The sequence below is a fragment of the Choloepus didactylus genome, chromosome 6, assembly GCF_015220235.1.
Source record: "Choloepus didactylus isolate mChoDid1 chromosome 6, mChoDid1.pri, whole genome shotgun sequence".
Taxonomy (NCBI): domain Eukaryota; kingdom Metazoa; phylum Chordata; class Mammalia; order Pilosa; family Megalonychidae; genus Choloepus; species Choloepus didactylus.
Window position 1 is genome coordinate 89,872,011 of NC_051312.1, and position 24,423 is coordinate 89,896,433.

General features: G+C 47.1%; 1 protein-coding gene across 5 annotated transcripts in view; it reads left to right on the plus strand.

The window, feature by feature from the left end:
- The first annotated feature begins 1,387 nt into the window (after positions 1-1,387).
- Positions 1,388-24,423, plus strand: part of MOGAT2 (monoacylglycerol O-acyltransferase 2) — a 32,958-nt gene continuing 9,922 nt past the window's right edge. For 3 of the 5 annotated variants that reach the window (XM_037840698.1, XM_037840700.1, XM_037840699.1), the window contains exons 1-5: positions 1,388-1,590; positions 6,644-6,822; positions 14,461-14,665; positions 14,992-15,166; positions 15,760-15,959. In XM_037840698.1, the coding sequence (XP_037696626.1) occupies positions 1,500-1,590; positions 6,644-6,822; positions 14,461-14,665; positions 14,992-15,166; positions 15,760-15,959 (850 nt within the window). In that variant the 5' untranslated portion in view covers positions 1,388-1,499. The remainder of the gene's footprint in view (positions 1,591-6,643; positions 6,823-14,460; positions 14,666-14,991; positions 15,167-15,759; positions 15,960-24,423) is intronic. The other 2 variants (XM_037840702.1, XM_037840701.1) reach the window with 1 other exon arrangement.

Below are 24,423 nucleotides of genomic sequence, written 5' to 3' on the forward strand. Positions count from 1 at the left end.
GGAGCTATTACAATTCATATTTGTGGACTGCCGAGAAGGATCCTGTGGACAGGGAGCAGTGGACATGGTGGGACCAGGCCGTTGAGCAGGTCAGAAGGGGATGAGATCCATGTTAGGTTCAGAGCCGTTCAAGAATCCACACAAACACAGCGAGTCATGGTTTACGCAGAGAATTTAAGGTTTATTAGAGGAAGAAAGCAGAAGAAAGCAGGTGGGAGCCATCAGAAAAGAAAGAAAGGAAAAATGGCTCCGGCCCTCTATCTGAGAGCAGCATTTTTTTTTTTTATTAAATTCAGTTTTATTGAAATACATTCACACACCATACAATCATCCATGATATACAATCCACTGTCCACAGTATGATAACAGAGTTATGCGTTCATCACCACAATCTATCTCTGAACATTTTCCTTACATCAGAAAGAACCAGAACAAGAATAAAAAATAAAAGTGAAAAAAGAACACCCAAATCATCCCCCCATCCCACCCCATTTGTCCTTTAGTTTTTATCCCCATTTTTCTACTCATCCATACACTAGATAAAGGGGGTGTGATCCACAAGGTCTTCACAATCACACTGTCACCCCTTGTAATCTACATTACTATATAATTGTCTTCAAGAGTCCAGACTGCTGGGTTGGAGTTTGGTAGTTTCAGGTATTTACTTCTAGCTATTCCAATACATTAAGACCTAAGAGGTGTTATCTATATAGTGCATAAGAATGTCCACCAGAGTGACCTCTTGGCTCCATTTGGAATCTCTCAGCCACTGAAACTATTTCGTGAAAGCAGCATTTTTTAAAGGAAAAACCCACGTTGGGTTTTGGGGGGAAGGTCCTGCTGAGTGTGTTCTGGGCCTCGACTGGGTGAGTGCTTATCAGTTTCTGCTGACTGGTTACTAGGGTTTTAACACACTACTCTTCTTTGATGTGCACTATGTTATCTATGTGGAGGAAGCAGGCCTTTTGGCTTGTTTGCGTTCATTCATCTTTATGGGGATATCTGATCTTGCCTTGTCTGCCCTGTCTAGGTGCCACTGTGACTGGGATTCCTAAAACACCCTTCAACCCTTAGTTTATGGCACACCTGGTATTTATGAGACAAGCAGCAGGACCCCTGGATCAGACATTCCTTCTATACGTTAGACTCTTTTTCTGGGGCCTGACAATCCAGAACCAAGCATTTTTACCTGAGTGGAAACAAGGGCAAGATTTGAGCAATCAGAGAAAGATGACCTGGCAGATAAGGCCTTGCCGGGGGAGGGAACTGCAGCAGATAAGGGCTGAACAACCTCCTGTTCCTCCTTCTCTGAGCCAGGCCCCAGAGTAGGAGGAATTCAAAGGTTTCTTCTAAGAAACAGTTCCCTCCCAGGGCAGAGGCAGGGACGCCTTGGGGCCGGGCTGGGCCAGGCTGGGTGTGGCACCCCCAGGCTTGTACAACCTTAAGCCGCAACCAGCGCTCGCTTGGAGAAGCCCCCAGAGCCAGGCAGAGGGGCCAGGATGGTGAAGTTCGCGCCCTTGGCCGTGCCGTGGGAGCGCAGGCTGCAGACTTTCACCGTCCTGCTGTTTGTTTTCTCCTTACTGGTCTTGCGTAAGGCAGGCTGGGCAGGGGGTGGAGAGGGAGGGGTGGGGGGAAGGTTGGTGGGAGACCGCGGGCATCTGGGAGGGCAGAGCAGCCACTCCAGGTGCACAGTGTGTTGATGGTGGGGAGAGGTCTGACCTGGAGGAGTCTTTGCTCGAGCTCCTGCCCAGAGAGACCTCTTGGGCCTGCCCAGCAGCCTTTGGGGAGTTGGGTAGGTAGGGGGTCCTGGGACCACTGCCCTGGCTTTGGGCAGGTTACTTAACTTTCCTGGGCTGCAGATTTCCCCTTGATACTTGGACGGAGACCTTGCCTCATGGTGGTGTGGGGAAGGATAGAGGGGATTGAGGGGAAGTTCCAGGCTCCTCAGGGGGCTAAGAGGGGACAGAATTCCTTCCTTGCTTTCACAGAGGAGGGAACTGGGAACTGGGTAGGAAGGGTAGGGGAAGATGGGGAAACAAAATGAACAGGGTGGAGAAAGGGGTGGACTGGGGAGTGAGTGGGCACCAGGCAAACCTGGGATCAGACTCGGGCTGAGCAGCTTACCAGCTGTGTCACCTTGGTTGCCCCCTGCTGACTCTCCAGGCCTCTCCTTTGTCTGCAGAATGGAGAGAGCAATCCTGGCCTCACAGGGTTGTGCAGGTGAAATGAAGACATGTGCTTACTTTTGCCCAGCACAGACCTGGCCTGGACCCTGGGCTGCGATTGCACAGGAGGGTAGGGGTAAGCCCCCTTGCATCCCCTCCCTCAAAAACCAATACTGATTGTGGCCATGGAGAGCCACACTCACCCAAACTCCTGTGCTGTTGAAAGTAACCTTTTCAAGGAGGGACTGGGACTATGGGTTTGAAAGAGAGAGCAACTGGGAGTATGTGGGATTCTTCATTTCATCTGTGGGCACCTGACTGGGTAGGGACTGTCACCCCCAGGGCTGGTGTTTAGTCTGTTGTTGGAATATTGACATAGTCTGCAGAGTTTGGTCAATAGCCATTTCCCTGACCCCCACTCCTACCCCTTAGTGCTCCCTCAGAACCTTCCCACAATTTTGCAGCTAAAGGATTAACCCTTGGCAAAGCAGCCCTCTAGGACCCTGACCCGGCCATGGCCAGCATCCATTCTGATTGGTCTGTATCTCTGTCCTAAGGGTTGTTACACGTTTTTAATATCCCTCCGCCAGTTATCCCCATTTGCACTGGTGGGCAGAGAAATTAAGTGCCTTAAATGCCTCAGCTTGCCAATCAGGAGTCCTGGGCTCCTCCTACTGTCGAAGAAAGAAAAGCAAATGGGGCAGAGAAAAGAGAAAGGAGCAAAGGGAGTTGGGAGAAGGTGTGGGTGACAGGGAAGGAGAGAGCATAGCAAGTCCAAGCCCAGGGCAGCCAGCAAAGTCTGCTGGCTCCTGACCATCTCTGGAAAAAGGGCGCTGGGGCCCCATAGCCTGGTGGCTCTGTAAGGGGTGAGGAACCTCATGCTCAGCTTGGTTTGGATGCTGGTTGAGCACAGGAGTGTGTCTGACTGGTTATGCATGCTCACTCCCCACCCTCCCACTGCAGGCCCTTGGCACATGCCTAGCCCTGCTAGCACAGTAGCCTGGGAGTGGCACAGAGAGATCAAAGCAGCCTAGGGGCTGAGGACCAGAGGAACGGAAAGGGCACTAAATTCACTCATGCCAGGTGTGGGAGGTTGCAACTAATCTCTTATCCTGACTGCAAAGGGAAGCCCTGGGAGGCCTTTAGGTAGGGGAGTGACAATGACTGATCTGATCTGTGGGTTCAAAGTCCCTGTGGCTGCAGGCGAGGTATCCACTGTGTTTGGGGTGTGGGAGAATAGACTGATGGAAGGAAGCAGTCACAGCCTAGCTAAGGGGTCAGCAAATTACAGACTATAGGCCAAATCCAGCGCGCTGACTGCTTTTGTACAAACCAGGGGCTAAGAACGGCATTTATATTTTTAAATAGTTACATTTTAAATGGTTGGTTAAGTACCTAAATAATATCCTCAAATTTTCCTCTTGGGCTGCAAAGTCTAAAATATTTACTATCTGGCCCTTTAAGGAAAAGTTCTAGAGAGGCTGGCAGGGGGGTGGAAAGAAGTGTCCTGGTGTGAGGGATATTTAGGGAATAACATGCACGGGGCAGGTGACCACAGGTGTGGATGGAGAGGGTGATGCTGAGGTCTCTACCGTGTGCTGGCTGTCCACACTGAACACTGGTGCTCAGGAGGAGAAGGCGTGGGGACATCAGGGGAAGGAGGATAAGTTCAGATTTGAACGTAGTTGACTTTGAGGGCCTGGTGGCACCCAGAGGGGGCAAAGTCACCAGGCAGTTACCATCCTGGGTGAGCAGGATTATAACAGAGAGGTGAACAGACAGGCAGCGTGGGGGGCTGGGGAGAGAAGGGGAAGACGCAGAGGAAGGCGTTACAGAAGTGTTATCTAAAGGGGAGTTTTAAGGAATATGTAGGGATGTAAAGGCGGCAGGAGAGTAAGGGCCTCCGAGGCACTGGAACTGCACACGCAGAGCCTGTGCACGTTTATGAAACGGTTGGTTCACGTGGGAGTTACCGGATGCATTTTGGGGAAGTGGCTGGAGAAGGCAGCTAGGACCAGTCACCGAGGGCCCAGGTCCCACGAGCAAGTAGTACTTTCCCAATTGGTTACTTGTTGCTGTGTGTTTCCTTTCCTCTCACCCACAACTCACACTCTTTCACAAGAGGGAATTTATCCATTCAGTTTGCCTTATTCTCAGCTGTATCTCTAGCTCCTAGAAGACTTGGAGTCAAAACATGCTTGTTAAATGAATGAATGGATTTGGGGAGCATGAAGTGGCCAAAACAGTAGGATTGAATCCCAAGTCCTACCTTTCTAGCCTGCTGTGTGACTAGCCAATTTACATACCCTCTCTGGGCCTCTGTAAAGTAGGGTTTAAAATTTTTCCCTCTCAGGGAAAGAAGGTGTTGCCCTTCCTAAATTACTGTAAAGACCCACAGTCTGATATTTGTCTGCTAAAAGGAGTTAAAGAGGTGAGCCCAGAGTTGGGGAATGGGGATGGGCTTGGGGAGAGGTCTTCTCTGGTCAAGTGCAGATGCCCTGTGTTTTTTTTTGCAAAAGTCTGCTTGTTATTGTAACACATTCAAACAAAATGTATACCCTAAAAAAGTAAAAGACTCCCACTTTCCAGGTAACCAGTATTAGTTTAGTTTTTTTATTCTCTAGAGCTGGTTTTCTAAACATGGGAAACACCTGCACAGACTTTTGGTTTTGCCTGAGGAGACAGAAACTCTAGATGGGGTTCTTTATTATTTGTATTTTTTTACATTTCAATATTTTAATGTAAAAGATTAAAAGTAATTCAATTTGAAAGTTAAAAAAAAAGTCAGTTTCCTCTTTGTCCTTGTCCCCTGGCATCCTGTCTCCTTCCTCCAGATCTGTGTGAGTCCTTCTATCTTCCAGGCATGTGCAAATGTTCTTTTTCATACAAATGGTTGCGTTTTGTTCCCACTGTTCCACAACTTCATCTTTTTAAAGTTTTATTATAAAATACTTAAGACAAACCCAAAGGAATCTCAAGTCTGGTGCAGAGGTTAGAGCAGTGACTGACCAGCCAGTCTGGGAATGGGGGAAAGCCCAGATGAAGTAGCTGCCTGTGCGAATACCAACTCAGGGCTGCCATTTCTTCTGGTTTTTAAGAAGGCATCAGGTGTCTGGGTATGTATGTGAAACTTCCCCATGTTTAATTATCAGTAACTATTTCAATAGCATTTAAAAACAAGGTGCACCAAAGATAGTGCTGGAAAGTCAGCCCCACAAGAGCAAGTATTTCTGTATTTTGTTCACTGCTGTACCACCAGCACCTAGCACACCATATAAAGTGAACATGTGTGGACCCAAATCTGCATCCTCTGGCTTATGAACTTTTACTGAGTCAAACATCCCCTCCTCCAGGTAGCCTGCCAGGATTGGCAGTCCCAGACTGCCCTGTTTGCAAATGAACTACACAACTGGAAGCTGGCCTTCCTGGAGAACACATGGTGTTGAGTGGAGGTGATGGCGGGGAGAGAGCAAAGTTCTCTGGGGAAGATGCTCCACTGGCATCAGATTGAGGGCTGCCTAACAGATCACCTGGCCCTGTGATGAAGCCAGGCTTAATCTGTGAAAAGGGATGAAGAATTGTTGCTTCGGGGGGGAATTCCACACTGGGCCTGCTCCTAGCCGTGCTGCAGCCCTGACCTGCAGGGCAGCCAGAGCTTGGCCCCTTCCCTTCTCCTTCCTTCCTTTCTCACCTTCACCAGGAAAGGGCACTACAGGCAGAGGAAACAGCATGAGCAAAAGCTAAGAGATAGAAGGGAGCTCAGTGAGTTTTAGGAACACTGAGCAGTTTAGTGTAGCTGGAGGGTTATATGTATATATGGGAGAGCTGAGCTTGGAGCAGGAGGGGAGAGAGGGTCAGCTCCTGAGGAGCTTGAATGCCAGACTAAGCTGCTTGGACTCTTCCTTGAAGTTACAGGAAAGCTACGGAAGGGCTTTGGCTAAAATAGGAACCGAGCCAGATTTATCTGTGGAAAGATGGGACAGAGGGCAGGCAGAAAGAGGGCTAGGGAGAAAGAGAGTCTCTTATCTTAGAGGTCCCAAAAGATGGAAAGTAGAGCAGTTCATCTAACCAAGTATCCACCACCCATTTATTGAGCACCTGCTATATTAATAGGCATTTTTTTTTTGCCTACCAAGACAGTATTAATGTTTCAAGTATTGCAGAAAATTTTATAGGGAAGAAGGGATAGGGGAAGGGGGCAGTGAACGAGGCAGCCTGGTACAGTGGGAAGAAAATGAGCTTTGGAGTTAGGCTCACCTGGGTTCACGTCCAGGCTCCTGGTAACACTGAGCTGGCTGCAGTCCCTCTCAGAGCCTCCATCTCCTTGAAGGCAAGGGACACTGATCCCTTCCTCCTGGGGTCAAGGGCTGGACACACAGTGCTGCTAGTGCTGCCTGTATGGGGAAAGCTCAGTCTGGAAGGTCTTACTTGCCTTCCTCTCAGACCTGACCACTGACAGCACCTGCTTTCCTCCACAGCCCTGATCTGCATTGCCATCTTCATAGGCCTCCTGTTCACAAGATTCTGGGTCTTCTCTGTCCTGTATGCAACCTGGTATTACCTGGACTGGGAAAAGCCAGCGCAGGGGGGCAGGAAAGTTATGGCCGTAAGGCGTTGGTTCATGTGGAAGTACATGAAGGACTATTTCCCTGTATCGGTGAGTATTGAGGCTGGTTTGGGGTGAGGGAGACGGGCTGGTTAGGGTGTGGGCAGGGCCAGAGTGCCCCCAAATCTCCATGAGAACACTGGGCTGGGAGGCAGGAGCCTGGGTTTCTACTACTGTGTGCCCTGGGGAAGGGTTTCAGCTTCTCTCTGGCCTTGGTTTTCCCATCCATGCAAAGGGCACATGGGGCCAGTGTGAGAACTGACAAATGTACAGGATTTGAAGGGGTGCTGTGAGGCATGTAGTGTGGCACATGTACGTGTCTTACTGTTGTAAACCCCCAGCAGCCCAGGTTTGAAGGGTAAAGGTAATAAACTCACAGGTCTAGCCCTATAGAAATACAACAGATAAGAAGACTGATACCCCGAGAGGGACAAGGGTGAGGCCAAGATCACACAGCAAGTTCTTTTACTGGTTTTAAAGTTTGTGCATTGACTGTGGGTAAAGATGCAGGGCAAAGAGCTGTGAACTTGTTCCCGGGTTCTTTCCTGCTCCTAATTCTGGTGAGCTGTGTGTCCTTGTAAGACCTTGCCCTGTCTGAGCCTCAGTGTCCCCATGGATCCAGTAAGCAGGCTGGCCCCTACTACTCTAAGTGCCTTTGAATCTCTGTTTCTCTGTCTCACCTCATGGCCATTGATGGACACTTGGCCCTGGACCCGATGGTCAGTCCTGAGTAGAGTAGATCTCTAAATTTGAGGAAGCAGATCCTTCAGGTCCTTTACAGAATCTCAGACAGACTAAACCCATGGATCTAAGCAGTCAGGCAGGGATGGTTTATTCACCAGATGGGACAGAATGGGGAAGGCAGTGGGAATGCAGAGATGTGCCTGGCAGGGACAGTTGCCCCTCATCTGGAAACCAGGGAGAAGGAAAGGTGTCATCTGTGGTCTCTAAAGTTAGACAGACTGGATGCTAATCCCAGGTCTGCCACATAGCAGCTGTGTGACCTTGGGTGAGTTACATAGTCTCTCTGAGCCTGTTTCCTCGTATGTAAAATGGGGATGATGCCACATATCCAATGGACTCCATGAGGTAGTGCAAGTAAAGCAGCTGGTAGTTTCTCAGTAAACTAGCAGCTACTGATATTTTACTGAGTCAGTAGGGACTCCGAGGAGGCTTGGGGAGGACTCTGACAGCTGGAACCCTGCTGACCTGACCTGCACACCTGAGTGGCCTCTCCTGCCCTCCAGGAATTAGGTCTCCAGCTGGTAAAGCTGGGAGTGCCATTGGGAGAAGGAGTGAAGGGAATAGGCTCATAAATGTTAAAACTTGCTGGAGTCATGAAGACTCAGTGGCAGAGTCAGGGCTCCCGCCTTGCTCCCTTCTGAGAGGCCTAGGGCCCAACAAGGACTAGCAAAGACTGAGCAAAACTGGAGTGCATGGGCTGCCAGAACCCCAGTAAGCAGGGCCTCCAGGGCAAAGGGCAAGAGCAGGGCCTGGGCAGAGGGCAGGAGGTTGGCTGGAAGAGACTTCTGTGGTCATGAGGGCTGAGCTGGTCTGGGGCTCCAGGTGGGAGCTGTCTCGCCCACCCCCTCCTCCCACCATATCTCCTTCCTCTGCAGGGCCCCCTCCCAGGGTCTTGCCAGCAGAGATAAGCAGGGCCTGCTGGGTGCTGAGAGGAGTCACGGGTGTGTCACGAGCACAGTCCCTGTCCCCACCCCAGGACTGCTAAGCTTTGAGATTCTGAAATCTCTTCCCAGCCTGGGGCTCCTTCTTGTGCCAGGAAGGTCAGAGTTTCCTTGGGAGAGTGGCCTGCAGCCAGGGGAGAGTCTGGCCTCTAGGAGAGCTTTGTAGATTCTGTCTGTGGTCTCACTTCCTATTGTGAGGTGAATCCCAAGTTCACCAGGGAAAGGAGGGTAAGGAGAGGCGGCCTGCGACGGGACCAGCGCAAGCAAAGGCCTGGAAGCTTGCCCCATTTTGATTTTTGAACAATAACCTGACATTTGATGTGACTAAAGCAGAAAGCGCCCCTGAGAGGTTTTCAGGGACAAGATAACCAAGGCTTTTGAAGGTCATTCCACAGAACTGGGACTTCTCAGTTCAAAGTTCTCAGGGGGACTGACTGTCTCTTGGTCAGCCCAGGGGCCTCCAAAGGACAGCTTGTGGATCCTCTTTGAACCCGGAGTCAATGCCAGTTACAGGTCTGGTACATCTGGTGCTGCTTCGTGCCTATTCTATCATGGTGGGACACTGGACTCAACTTGCAGAAATTCCACGCACACAATTTTTCAGGATTGTTGCATAGCTCAACCCCTTGCATTACTACCTGCCAAGGGTGGGCAGTAGCACCGAGTGGCCAGCAGAGGGCGACTTGCCATTCATGCTGACTTTGCCTGCCCTAGGCTAGGGGCCTGCACGGGTGGCACTGCAGCCTGCAGACCCTACAGGGATCTTGGGGTGAGCAGGAGACAGTGAGTCCCAGCTCTACTACAAGCTCCCCCGGCATTCATGAGCCTCTGCATCCTCTGTCAAATGAGAGTAGTCCTCCAATAATCCCTGAGGTCCTGCCAGTTCTTGCTGTGATTTTATACACTAGCCCCTAATGGTGGTATTTCAAGCAAGATCAGGAAATTGTTGCTGGGCCTTGGAGCGTTCTGAAGTCACCCTGTAGGCCTGCCAAAGAGCGGCAAAAATTGGGCAATGTTTAGTGTCAGGGGATTTTTCACCACCTTATGCTGAAGACCTGCTGGAGAGCTGAGTTCCCTCACTGAGAAGATGTCATCATCTCGGAGCAAACATTGTTTACACAGCGTGATGTCTTAGGATGCTATCTGCATAGTTCTGGTCAGAGCCAGGCTTGGGGCTGTGCAGGAAACCTCCCTGAGCCCCTCTTCTCCCCGCTGTGCTCACCTGGGACAGGCCCTCAGCCCCTCTAGAGCTCGGCAGGCTTCACAAGGGGCTTAGTGCCCAGACTTCCCAGCCCATGCTCCCCTCAGCACACAGGGTCTCAAGCAGAGTCAGAGAGCCTCAGATGGGCAGCTACTCGCCCAGGTCAGGAACTCCAGCTTATACAACCCTAGAGATGGAGACTTCACTCCCTGAGATGGCTGCTTTCTGCCTGGGAGAAGGTCTGTCTTCACGTGGAGTGGCGCCTGTCTCCCGTGAACTTCCAGGAGTCCCACCTCTGCCATTTGCAGGGGGAGCTAGTGCTGAGGCCCCTCCCCCTCGGCCCTAGGGCTGCCCTGCAGGGATTGGGGACCTTCCTGCCCTATCCACTTCCACTGCCCTTCCTGCCCCTCCCCGCCAGGCAGCTCTTCAGCAGGGTTTCTTAACCTCTGCCCTATTGACATTTGGGGCCGGATAATTCTTTGTTGTGGAGGCCTGTCCTCATCCCTGGCCTTTACCCACCCATGTGATGTCGGTAGCACTCCCCGGAGATGTGACAGCCCCAAATGTCTGCAGACATTGCAAAATGTCCCCTGGGGGCAGTGGCCAAAACTGCCCCTGGTTGAGAACCACTGCTCTAAAGCCTGGTCTGTCTTCTGAACTCCCCTGGGTCTGATCCTTCTCTCTTCCTCCACTACCCTCAGTCCCAACCACAGTCAATTCTTTAACTGGCTCTTCTGCCAGCTTCCCCTCAGGCCCTCCTCCACAGGGCAGCCTGAATGAGCCTCATAAAACATGAAAGCACAGCAATGACTCCTGTCACATTTAGAATACAGTTGAATCTCTGCTGCATCCTGCAGACCTCCGCACTGAGGCCTCTGCCCACCCCCACCCTCACCTGCCTCCCTTTGCCATCTTAGCTCTCCAGGCATGAGTTATGTCACTTGCACTGGGACCCTCGCTTGAAGCACCCATTAGCCACCCCGCCCACCTTTCACTTGGGGACTCCTACAAGGCCTGAGCCAGCTGTTATGCCCAAGGGGCCAGGCTGCCTGGGTTCAAATCCTGGCGCTGCCAGTTTAGCAGCTGTGTTAGTAGGCTAACTCTCCATGTGTCTCAGATTCTTCATCTATAAAATGGGGGCAACGATATCAGTACTTCCCTCGTAAGCCTGATGGAGGATGACACTGCACATAAGGTGCCTGGCACGTAGTAGGTGCGGGAAATGTTTACCACCTCCATCCTACCTTCCGGCTCTCAGTGCCTGACACATACTGTATTTCTTCGACTCTACGATACCCTTAATGGAAGGACATACCAGTATTTTATGTACCACTAAGAAAAAAATTCTTCCAATTGGAATTGTCAGATGCATCTTGATTTCAAAATGTTAAATGTGCAAAAAGGTGCATCTTGACGGAATGAGCATCTGTGGAGTGAGTGCCTGACAATGGGAGGGTGGGTGGACAGGGCTAACAACTCATCCTCCACGAGGCCAAGGGAGGCTGGATCCTGACCCAGGACCACACAGGGAGCTACTGCCTGGGCCAGGGAGAAGCCAAGCCTTTGCATCCACCAGGCCATGAAGTGAGGGGGCAGGGAAGGACCCCCATCCTAAATATTGCAACCTCTGGGAGAATTGAAAACATGTTCACATGTAGACTTATACTGAGTGTTCATAGCACCATCAGCAAATGGCCAAAGAGTAGAAATAACCCAAATGTCCGTCAACTGATGAATAGATAGAGTGTGGTATATATAGACAATGGAATATGATTTGGCCGTAAAAAGAAATGAAGTGCTGATACATGGATGAACCTTGAAAACATTATGCTAAGTGAAAGACGTCAGATACAAAAAATCACATATCGTGTTATTCCATTTATATAAATTTCCAGAATAGGCAAACCTATAGGAGCATGGTAGTTGCCAGGGGCTAGGGAGAAGGGGAGAATAGGGGGTGATTGCTAACAGGTACAGGGTTTCTTTCTGAGGTGTTGAAAATGTTCTGCAATTAGATAGTGGTGATGATTGCAAAACCTTTTGAATATACTAAAACCACTGAATTGCACACTTTGAGAGGGTGAATTTTATGGTAATGAATTATACCAATAAAAAACATTAGCAACCCCTGGAGCCTAATAACTTGGCTGTCCCCCTCCCCAGCCCCACTGCCTGGTGCCAAGCCAGTGCATGCACCCAGCAAGAGTTTTCCCCAGACATCTTTCCACCTTTGCTTAGTCACACTCCTCCCTGTCCTCATGGAACTGAGGAGCAAGACAGAGAACACAGCACCTTAGAGTTTATAAACCTCTCCCATCCTCTTTGTTTACCTCACCTGAACCCAACTGCAGCCCTGCCAGGGCCCTTGTGGGACAGAAGGAAAACTGAGGCATGGCAGGGAGGAAACTGGCAAGGGTCATGCAGTGAGCCAGCAGCACAGCCTGGGTCTCCTGCTTCCCTGGAGCAGGGTTCTTTGCCTTGCAGCCAGGTGACATGCAGGAACAGGATCAGGTCCAGGAGCCCTTCCTTCCAAGAAAGCTGCATTGGCCGCATCCATTCATAGGTTCATTCACTCATTCCTTCATTCCACAGGCTAGCCAGAGCCTCTCGCATCAGGGACACATCAGACACTTGGTCTCTAATGTTGAGGACCTCACAGTAATGGCATAATGGACTTGGGTACAGGGGACAGATAGAAGTGGGTGATGCAGAAATACAACCACAAAGGACATCTGAGGAGGTGCAGACTGGGTGTCAGGGGACAGTCCTGGCCCCACCAGTGCACACTCTTGGACATGAGCAGATGCATGTGCAAACATTGGCACACTTGCCTGAGCACTGGCCATCACACTGACCAGGATATCTCTATTAAAATGCTCTTTTATGAAGGAAGTAATCATTCATTCATTTGCTCATTTATTTAAAATTGATAATACATTCTTGTTCAAAATTCAAAAGAGGCAAAAGGATATACAGTCAAAAGTCTCCCTCCCACTTCACGTCCCATCTTCCCAGTTTCCTTCCCCAGAAGCAGCTACTAACTAGTGTTTGGTGTATCCATATACTGGCAAATGCATTTTTCCCCTTCTCTGCCCAGATGGTGGCATTCTGCACACATTGTTCTGCCCATGTTCTTTCACCTACTGATCTATTGCGTTTCTTATCCCCTATCAGGACAGGAAGAGCTGCTTCATGCTTGTCTATGGTTGTGCAGGTGCATTGTGTGCATGTTTCATAATTCGTCTAAACAGGTCCTGTTGGTGGACATTTGAGTGGATGCCAAGGTTTTGATATTATCAAAAAGTGCTTCAGTGAATAACTTGAGCAAATGTCATTTTGTACAAGTGTGAGAAATTCTGTAGGCTCAATCCCTCAGCAGTGGGGTTGCTGGGTGAGAAGGGCAGTTGCTTTTATTGGTTTTGATGGATATTGCCAAATTGCCTTTATGAAGGTTACACAAAATTACCCTTCTACTCGTAGAAATTGAGAACTTAGAAGCAAGTGTTTCAAAGCATTGAGCAACTTATGTTTTTAAGACAACATCAGGTAGATTCCTAAAGCAGTACTTTTCCTTCCCAATGAGAATAAACAGAGATTGCTCTGTTCTGTCTTTATTTTCACATCCAATAAATCCCTCCTGCACGAGGGGAGGAGACTTGCCCTCGTCTGGGGAGGTGATGGCCCCTCCGCCTGCGGTCCCTGCAACCCTTCCACAAAGGGTCAGTGGGTAAGCCGGAGCGGGGGCAGAGGCCAAGTCCAGGTCAAGGATAGGAGGATCTTGGGCTGGTAAGCCTGGATGGGGCACCCAAGGCCCCACTGCCATCTCCCAGGTCCCTGCAGGCTCTCAGGAAATCACTTGCTAAAAGTTTCAGCTTTACAGCAGAGTGAACTTTCACCCTGGTGAAGCTGAGCTATTGTGGAAAGGATGGCAAATTGCCTGAGCACTTCCACCAGGGAGCTCCCTGCCCAGGGGTTAGGGATTGGGGCTGGAGCCCTGGGGACCCTTCCTACTCTGATGGATGTGGCTCCCAGAATGCAGGGCACTGTAAAGGGTGGGCTCCGCAGTTCCTGGTTGAGTGGGATTGGGATGATCTCCCTAACAATCACCAGCACCAGCCATAGCAATAATCTTTGCAGACTCAACCACAGTGCAACCTGTCTGGTCAGCTGCTGGGAGCAGTGTCTGTTAGCTAGAAGCTGCTGATGTTAAGCCTTTCTCCTCCCCCCACTCAGTGCCTGCCTGGACCCCACTAGCCCCTCCAGGCTGCAGGCCTGCCCAGACCAGGCAAGTCGCAGTGCTGGAGCTCCCCTTAACCAGGGAAGGGAGTGGAGGCAGGGTAGTGAGGGTCTGGCTGGGCAGGGAGGCAGAGGGCCCCAGGGTAATAGACTTGCACTGCAGGCTGGAGGAAAAGGACCAGAGCCAGCCTCCTGGTCTGCATGTGCTTTCAACCAATGGGCATCACTCTTGATATATGCTATCAATGTTCACTCACAGGTCTTAAAGACCAACTTTTCTTATATTGTTTTATCACCATGAGGCTGGCCCAGCATGGTGGCGCCCCCGTGTGGCAATTCTGGTGCCTTCAAATTATACTCTGCAACATAGCCTTGGTGATTCCAGGGCACCTTCCATCTGAGCCTCTGGGCAGCCGTGGGTGGTGGGTGGAACAGGTCCAGATACCCCAGTTTACAGCCTGAGTGGGAAGCGATTTGGAGCGACTTGCCCAAGGCCACACAGCTGTGAGTGGTAGGGTCGGGTCTGGCACCCAGGGCCAGCCCCGGCTCACCAGGCTGTCCCTGCAGCTGGTCAAGACTGCTGAGCTGGATCCCTCCCAGAACTACCTGGCTGGCTTCCACCCCCACGGGATCCTGGCCTTTGGGGTCTTTACCACCCTGTGCACCGAGAGTACGAGCTTCCCTTCGCTCTTCTCCGGCATCCGTCCCCGTGTGATGATGCTGAATTTATGGTTCCGGGTCCCTTTCCTCAGGGAATACCTCATGGCCGGAGGTGAGTCTTCTCACCCCTGGGGAGCTCAGGAAGTTGAGGCTGGAGATACGGGAAGAGGGGTTTTCGGGAGGGCTGCCAACAGTTCTGCATTGCTTCCAAGAGCACGAGCAGTGGGAGAAGAAGGCCAGACCCAAGGAAGCACTTCCCACAGCCCTGTGCTGGGCAGTGAGCTTGGTGAGAGAGTTGGGAGGAGGGAGAAGATTCAGGCCTAGTCCTCAGGGGAGCTCCCCTGTGGGCACTGCTGGTGACCTCTTTCCTGGACCATACCCGCCCTCACAGTCCCAGCCCCCTTGCCCCGTTCCTGACCCACTTTCCTCTCTCCCCAGGGCTGATCACCGCAGACAAGGAGAGCGCTGCTTACGTGCTGAACAAAAAGGAGGGCGGCAACCTTCTGGGCATCATCATAGGGGGCGCTCGGGAGGCGCTAGATGCCAGACCTGGAGCCTACACACTGTTGCTGCAGAACCGCAAGGGCTTTGTCAGGCTTGCCCTCATGCACGGGTATCAAGCCTTTAGGAAGAGGGCTCTGCGTTCTGCTGGAGATTACAAAGGCTTATATTTTGGTGGGAAGACAGCCAGAGACTAACACAGATTATATTTTGGTGGGGAGATTCTCAGTCCCTTCACAATGAAGATTGTGTTTTGGTGGGAGATGTACTATATCATCTTCACACACCCAGAAAGGCTTCCACAAGAGGATATTCAGTGATCAAAGGGACTAGGTAGGAAGGAACACGTTCCCCAAAGCTGACACTAGATCTGAGACCTATGGAATCAGGGAGAATGAGGGTTGGGAGCTGTTCTCCCACCTTGGGGTAAGCATCTTTGAGGACTAGGAGCCAGCTGGACTAGGGGAGATTTTTCTAGAAAGTTTGCAGATGTTTTTTATCTGGGAGGGCTCTGAAGGATCTACCTGTCTTGGTGCCCTGAGAGGGGAAGAAACCTGCCCAAGGTCAATGGGCAAGGCTGTGGTAGGCCTGGGACAGAGCCCAGATCTCCCGTTTCCAGCCCAGGGCTCTGTCCTCTGCCCCAATTCCTGGATGCTGGGGCCCCGAGGGAAGCTTTGGTGCCTTCACTCCTCTGTCTTTCTCCAGGGCAGCGCTGGTGCCCACCTTCTCCTTTGGGGAAAATGAGGTATTTGACCAGGTAAAGAACTCCCCTGGCTCCTGGTTGCGCTCTGTCCAGAACCAGCTGCAGAAGGTCATGAGAATCTCCTTACCGCTCTTCCACGGCCGTGGCATCTTCCAGTACAGCTTTGGCTTCCTGCCCCACCGCCGGCCCATCACCATCGTGGGTGAGTCAGACCCAGGCTGGGAGGAGGGAGGTGTAGAGGAAGGAGCTTGGGCTGGGGGCTGCAAGGGACGTGGAGATGGGCAGGCTCATCTCCGTCCTCATGGAGCTCACATTCTGGCCTGGGAAACAAACACACAAGCAGATAACCCTAAGAGGAGGCAGCCTGGGGTATGAACCCTAACAGAAACAGAAAGAAAGATAGTCACTACTGATTACTGAGCACCTGCTATGTGCCAGGCCCGGCCCCGGCTGGCATACATGCAGTGTCTCAGTTGTTTTTTTCCTTGTGTTTTCTTTCCCTTCATTTTTTTACTATGAAATATAACATATATACTAAAAGTGATAACTTTCAAAGTGCAATTTAACAAGTAGTTAGCAAATTTCAAAGAATATTGTGGGTTACATTTCCACAATTTCAGTTATTGCCTTATTGCAAAATATAACATATATACAAAATGTGATAACTTCCAAATTACAATGTAACAAGTAGCTATAGAGCAAATTTCAAAGAATGTTATGGGTTACAGTTTACCACTTCAGTTCTTTCCTTCTAGCTATTCTAATATCCTAGCAACTAAGAAAAAAAGAACTACATAAAGATTCAGTATTCGTAATCCCTTGTTAAATTCTATCTTGTCTGTTGCTACCCCTTCCTCTAGTTTAATCACTTTCCCAATCTTCAGGGATGTCCAGGCAGTGACCACCCTAACTTGTTCATGTTGAAAAGGGCTGTCGATGTTATGGGAAAGGGGGATGCAATTGGTTGGTGTTCTTGAAGAGGCTGTTGCCTCTGGGATTTGGGACTTATCTGGCATAGGAACATTCTGGGGGATTTAAGTTTCTGAAAAATAAACTTAGTGAAACTTTTATAGAGTCTCAGATAGGGACCTGGGTATTCTTTAGGGTTTGGGGGACCACTGTTGAGTTGGGCTTGTCATACTGTGGCCATTTGGCATATCTAGCTGAAGCTTGCATAGGAGTTACCTCCAGGACAGCCTCTCGACTCTATTTGAAATCTCTTAGCCACTTAAATCTTATTTTGTTGCCTTTCTTTTCCCCCTTTTGTTCAAAAAGGCATTCTCATTCCCTTGATGCCAGGGTCAGGCTCATTCCTGGGATCTGTGTCCCATGTCGCTGGGGAGACTCACTCACCTGGTAATCATGTCCCATGTTGGGGGGAGGGTGATGAATTTATTTGCAGAGTTGGGCTTAGAGAAAGTCCACATTTGAGCAACAAAAGAGGTTCTCTGGAGGTGACTCCTAGGCATAATTATAGGTGGGCTTAGCTTTCCCTTCACAACCATAAGTTTCACAAGAGCAAGCCTCAAGATTGAGGGCTTCACTTACTAACTAGGGGTTCCTAATTTCACATAGCATATGTTCTGTCCAAGATAAACAATCAATGTCTCATATTATCTTCACTTAGTTGTACAATCATCATCACCCTCCATTTTAAACAATTCTCATGACCCAAAACACCCCAAAGCTCTTATCATTTATTAATAACCTTATTTATTTATTCCTAGTATTTTTGTGGTACTAGTAAGGTATTCCTATTAATTATAGTCCCTAGTATGCAATAGGTAGTTTTTCCCATATACTGATCTATTGTTAACTCTTTGTACTAGTGTCATAGCTTAGAAGTGTCTCATGCAAGCACTTATTTATATTTGTAGTGCTAATCTGTGGGATACATGCCTTTAAACAACCCCTTTCAGTCATGTTCACCTTCAATACAGCTCTGATACTTATAATCCCATTAACGAAAAATCATTACCCCTATCCATTCCCATACCTTTAAATTCACCCTCATTAACATATCTGAACATATTAGGTTGTCATTCCCACTTCACTAGCTTCTGTCTATCTCTAGGTCCCCTATATTTTACATTATAAGACACTGATTTTACATTGTTCATGGAGTTCACATGAGTGGTAACATACAATATCTCTCCTTTTGTGTCTGACTTATTTCACTCAGCATTATATTGTCAAGATTCATCCATGTTGCCATATGTTTCAGGACCTCGTTCCTTCTTTCTGCTGCATGGTATTCCATTGTATGTATGTATCTCGTTTTGCTTATCCACTCTTCTGCTGAAGGACACTTGGACTGTTTCCATCTCTTGGCAGTTGTGAACAATGCCACTATGAACATCAGCGTATAAATGTCTGTTCATGTCACTGCTTTCAGATCTTCTGGGTATATGCCGAGAAGTGAAATTGCCATATTGCAGGATAACTCAATATCTAGTTTTCTGAGGAACTGCCAAACTGTCTTCCACAGCAGCTATATCAGTATACATTCCCACCAGCAATGAATAAGAGTTCCAATTTCTCCACATCCTCTCCAGCATTTGTAGTTTCCTGTTTGTTTAATGGCAGCCATACTTATTGGTGTGAGATGGTATCTCGTGGTCTTGATTTGCATTTCCCTAATAGCTAGTGAAGCTGAACATTTTTTCATGTGTTTTTTAGCCTCTTCAGAAAAATGTCTTTTTGTATCTTTTGCCAATTTTATTCCTCTTCAGAAAAATGTCTTTTTGTATCTTTTGCCAATTTTATAATTGGGCTGTTTGTACTATTGTCATTGAGTTGTAGTATTTCTTTATATGTGCAGGATATCAGTCTCTTATCAGATTTATGGCTTCCAAATATTTTCTCCCATTGATTTGGCTGCCTCTTCACTTTTTGACAAAGTCTTTTGAGGCACAGCAGCTTTTGATTTTTTTTAATTCATTTTTATTGCGATATATTCACATACCATGCATTCATACAAAACAAAGCGTACATTCAATTGTTTACAGTACCATTATATAGCTGTACATTCATCACCAAAATTAATTTTTGACATTTTCATTACCACACGCACAAAAATAATAAGAATAAAAATTAAAGTGAAAAAGAACAATTAAAGTAAAAAAGAACACTGGGTGCCCTTTATTTTTTTCCTTCCCCCAGCTTTCCCAATCACATTGTCACCCCTCGTAAGCTACATTTTTAAAAAATTTTTTATTGAGATTGTTCACAAAACTTACAATTATCCAAAGATTCAAAGTTTACAATCAGTTGCCCCTGGTACCCTCATACAGTTGTGCATCCATCACCACACTTAATTTTTGTTCAGTTTTTAGAAACCTTTCATTACTCCAGACAAGAAATAAAGCAAGAGATTAAAAAAGAAAAAAAGAAAAGGAAACTCGAATCTTCCTATATCCCTAACCAACCCCCCTCAATTGTTGACTCATAGTATTGGTACAGTACGTTTATGAAAGAACATTGAAATGCTACTAACTGTAGTATATAGTTTGTAATAGGTATATAGTTCTTCCCTATATGCCCCTCTATTATTAACTTCTAATTGTATTGTCATACATTTGTTCTGGTTCATGGAAGCGATTTCTAATAGTTGTACAGTTGATCATGGACATTGCCCACCATAGGATTCAGTTTTATACATTCCCATCTTTTGACCTCCAACTTTCCTTCTGGTGACATATATGACTCTGAGCTTCCCCTTTCCACCTCATTCACACACCATTCGGCGCTGTTAGTTATTCTCACATCTTGCTACCGACACCTCTGTTCATTTCCAAACATTTAAGTTCATCCTAGTTGAACATTCTGCTCATACTAAGCAACCACTGCCCATTCTTAAACCTCGTCCTATATCTTGGTACCTTGTATTTCATGTCTATGAGTTTACATATTATAATTAGTTCCTATCAGTGAGACCCTGCAATATTTGTCCTTATGTGTCTGGCTTATTTCACTCAGTATATTGCCCTCGAGGTTTCTTCATCAACCCATTTTTTTTTTTAGATGGTTTTGTTCACATGTCATACATTCCATCCTAAGTAAACAATCGATGGTTCTCTGTATGGTCACATATTTATGTGTTCACCACCTTCTCCACTATCTATATAAGGGCATCTACATTTCTTCCACAAGGCAGGAGGGAGAGTCAAAGAACGTAGAGAGGCAAAAGAAAGAGGAAAAAAAATGACAGCCAGGAAGTAGAAAAAGGAAAAGTAACTTTAAATCAAAGTAGATTAAGAGTCAGACAACACCACCAATGTCAAGTGTCTAACACACCTCCCCTATCCTCCCCTCTTATCTGCATTTACCTTGGTATATCGCCTCTGTTACAATAAAGGAAGCGTAATACAATGGTTCTGTTAGTTACAGTCTCTAGTTTACATTGATTTCGTCCCTCCCTTAATTTTATCACAATTGTTGAACACTCTAGATTTCCACAAGTTACACAGTCCCAGTGTTTATCTTTCCGCCTTTCTTCTGGTGTCTCACATGCTCCCAACCTTCCCCTCTCAACTGTATTCATAGTTACCTTTGTTCAGTGTACTTACATTGTTGTGCTACCGTCTCCCAAAATTGTGTTCCAAACCACGCACTCCTGTCTTCTCCTATTACTCTGTAGTGCTCCCTTTAGTATTTCCTGTAGGGCAGGTGTCTTGTTAACAGTCTCTCATTGTCTGTTTGTTGGAAAATATTTTGAGCTCTCCCTCATATTTGAAGGACAGCTTTGCTGGATATAGGATTTTTGGTTGGCAGTTTTTCTCTTTCGGTATCTTAAATATATCACACCACTTCCTTCTTGCCTCCATGGTTTCTGCTGAGAGATCCACATATAGTCTTATTAAGCTTCCTTTGTATGTAATGGATTGCTTTTCTCTTGCTGCTTTCAGGATTCTCTCTTTGTCTTTGACATTAGATAATCTGTTTATTAAGTGTCTTGTCATAAGCCTATTCAGATCTATTCTGTTTGGAGTATGCTGCACTTCTTGGATATGTAATTTTATGTCTTTCATAAGAGATGGGAAATTTTCATTGATTATTTCCTCTGTTAGTGCTTCTGCCCCTTCCCTTCTCTTCTCCTTCTGGGACACCAATGATACTTACATTCTTGTACTTTGTGTAGTCCTTAAGTTCCTGGAGATGTTGCTCATATTTTTTCATTCTTTTCTCCATCTGCTCCTTTGCGTGTAGGCTTTCATGGGTTTTGTCCTCCAGTTCCTGAGTGTTTTCTTCTGCCTCTTGAGATCTGCTGTTGTAAGTTACCATTGTGTCTCTTGTATTTGTGCCTTTTATTTCCATAGATTCTGCTATTTGTTTTTTTTTTTTTTTTTTTTTCATTTTTATTGAGATTGTTCAGATACCATACAATTATCCAAAGATCCAAAGTGTACAATCACTTGCCCCTGGGTACCCTCATACAGCTGTGCATCCATCACACTTAATTTTTGTTCAATTTTTAGAAACTTTTCATTACTCCAGACAAGAAATAAAGTGAAAGATGAAAAAAGAAAAAAAGAAAAGGAAACTCTAATCCTCCCCTATCCCTAACCAACCCCCCTCAATTGTTGACTCCTAGTATTGATATAGTACGTTTGTTACTGTTTATGAAAAAATGTTGAAATACTACTAACTGTAGTATATAGTTTGTAATAGGTATATAGTTCTTTCCTATATGCCCCTCTATTATTAACTTCTAATTGTATTGTCATACATTTGTTCTGGTTCATGAAGTGATTTCTAGTATTTGTACAGTTGATCATGGACATTACCCACCATTAAGAATCAGACAATACCACCAATGTCAAGTGTCTAACATGCCTCTCCTATCCCCCCCTCTTATCTGCATTTACCTTAGTATATCACCTTTGTTACATTAAAGGAAGCATAATACAATGATTCTATTAGTTACAGTCTCTAGTTTATGCTGATTGCATCCCTCCCCCAATGCCTCCCCATTTTTAACACCTTGCAAGGTTGACATTTGCTTGTTCTCCCTCGTAAAAGAACATACTTGTACATTTTATCACAATTGTTGAATACTCTAGATTTCACCAAGTTACACAGTCCCAGTCATTATCTTTCCTCCTTTCTTGTGGTGTCTCACGTGCTCCCCATCTTCCTCTCTCAACCGTATTCATAGTTACCTTTGTTCAGTGTACTTACATTGTTGTGCTACCATCTCCCAAAATTGTGTTCCAAACCACACACTCCTGTCTTCTATCACCCTGTAGTGCTCCCTTTAGTATTTCCTGTAGGGCAGGTATCTTGTTCACAAAGTCTCTCATTGTCTGTTTGTCAGAAAATATTTTGAGCTCTCCCTCATATTTGAAGGACAGCTTTGCTGGATACAGGATTCTTGGTTGGTGGTTTTTCTCTTTCAGTATCTTAAACATATCACACCACTTCCTTCTTGCCTCCATGGTTTCTACTGAGAGATCCGCACATAGTCTTATTAAGCTTCTTTTGTATGTAATGGATTGCTTTTCTCTTGCTGCTTTCAGGATTCTCTCTTTGTCTTTGACATTTGATAATCTGATTATTAAGTGTCTTGGCGTAGGCCTATTCATATCTCTTCTGTTTGGAGTACGCTGCGCTTCTTGGATCTGTAATTTTATGTCTTTCTTAAGAGATGGGAAATTTTCACGAATTATTTCCTCTATTATTGCTTCTGCCCCCTTTCCCCTCTCTTCTCCTTCTGGGACACCAATGATACGTACATTATTGTACTTTGTTTCATCTTTGAGTTCCCGGAGACGTTGCTCATATTTTTTCATTCTTTTCTCCATCTGCTCCTTTGCGTGTAGGCTTTCAGGTGTTTTGTTCTCCCGTTCCTGAGTGTTTTCTTCTGCCTCTTGAGATCTGTTGTTGTATGTTTCCATTGTGTCTTTCATCTCTTGTGTTGTGCCTTTCATTTCCATAGATTCTACCAGTAGGTTTTTTGAACTTTTGATTTCTGCCGTATACAGGTCCAGTGCTTCCTTTACAGCCTCTATCTCTTTTGCAATATCTTCTCTAAACTTTTTGAATTGATTTAGCATTAGTTGTTTAAATTCCTGTATCTCAGTTGAAGTGTACGTTTGTTCCTTTGACTGGGCCATAACTTTGTTTTTCTTAGTGTAGGTTGTAATTTTCTGTTGTCTAGTCATGGTTTCCTTGTTTATCCAAATCAGGTTTTCCCAGACCAGAACAGAGGGAAGAAATATTCAGTATCTGGTTTCCCTGCGGGTGTGTCTTAGAAAATTGCTCCACCCTTTGATGCCTCCGGTCACTGTGCTTTTCTGCTCAGCAGGTGATGCCTGTTAGCCTATAATCCTTGACTGGTGTGAGGAGGTATGGCCGTGTTCCCCCAGACTCTGGGGTCTGGTTCTGAATGGAAAGGGCCCCACCCCTTTCCTCCTAGAGAAGACAGACCCCTCAGGTGGAGGTCATTAGCATTTCAATGGTCTTGCTCTCTGCTTGTGGTGTCTCCGCCCTTCCCCAAGTCACAGCCCTGGAAACTTAAAATGACTGGGGCTTTCTCCACTGAGCCGAAAAAGAAACAGATAGTCCCCTTCAGACCCAGTCAAGGCGACCCTCCGGCTCTCCCAGGTCAGTCGTCACCCAAAGCCTCTGTCTGTTTTTGGGGGCTGCGTACCTGTAGTGAGCAGTTCACACTCGCTACTTAAAACCCCAGTTGGAGCTCAGCTGAGCTGTATTTGCTTGCTGGGAGAGAGCTTCTCTGTGGCACCACGCAGCTCGGGCTATGGGGGAGGGGGTCTCACAACTTGGTTCCACAGGTTTTACTTACAGATTTTATGCTGTGTTCTCGGGCATTCCTCCCAATTCAGGTTGGTGTATGATGAGTGGATGGTCTCGTTTGTCCCCCCGCAGTTATTCTGGATTATTTACTAGTTCTTTCTGGTTTTTTGTAGTTGTTCCAGGGGGACTGCTTAGCTTCCACTCCTCTCTATGCCGCCATCTTGCCTCTCTGCTAGTTGTTTTTTTGAACTTTTGATTTCTGCCTTATGTATGCCCAGTGTTTTCTTTATAGCCTTTAATTCTTTTGCCAAATCTTCTCTAAACTTTTTGAATTGACTTAGCATTAGTTGTTTAAATTCCTGTATCTCAGTTGAAGTGTACATTTGTTCCTTTGACTGGGCCATAACTTTGTTTTTCTTAGTGTAGGTTGTACTTTTCTGTTGTCTAGGCATCTGATCTCCTAGGCCACCCCAATCAGGTTATCTCAGACGAGAACAGGCTCAGGTCACAGAAGGAGGAAATATTCAGTATCCAGTTTCCCTGATGTCTTTTCTTAAAGGATTGACACACCCTGTGCTTTTCTGCCCAGCAGGTGCACCTGTCAGCCTATCACTGGCTGGTGTAAGGCTTTGGGGTCTGGTTCTGGAAAGGTGGGCAGTAGAGCTGGGCCCCTCCGTTTCCTCTTGGGAAGCTATGCCCCCTCCAGAGAAGTCATCTGCATATCAATAAGTACTTTGTTTCTCTGACTCTGCTGATCAAAGTGCTGCAATTTTAAAATGGCTGAGGCCTTCTTTACTGCAAAGCACTGTGGGCTGAAAACGGCTGAGGCTTTCTCCACAGAGAGAGAAAGGGACAGAAAAGCTCCCAGATTCACCTGTCAACCAGAGATAGCACCCAATCCTCTGGGCTCC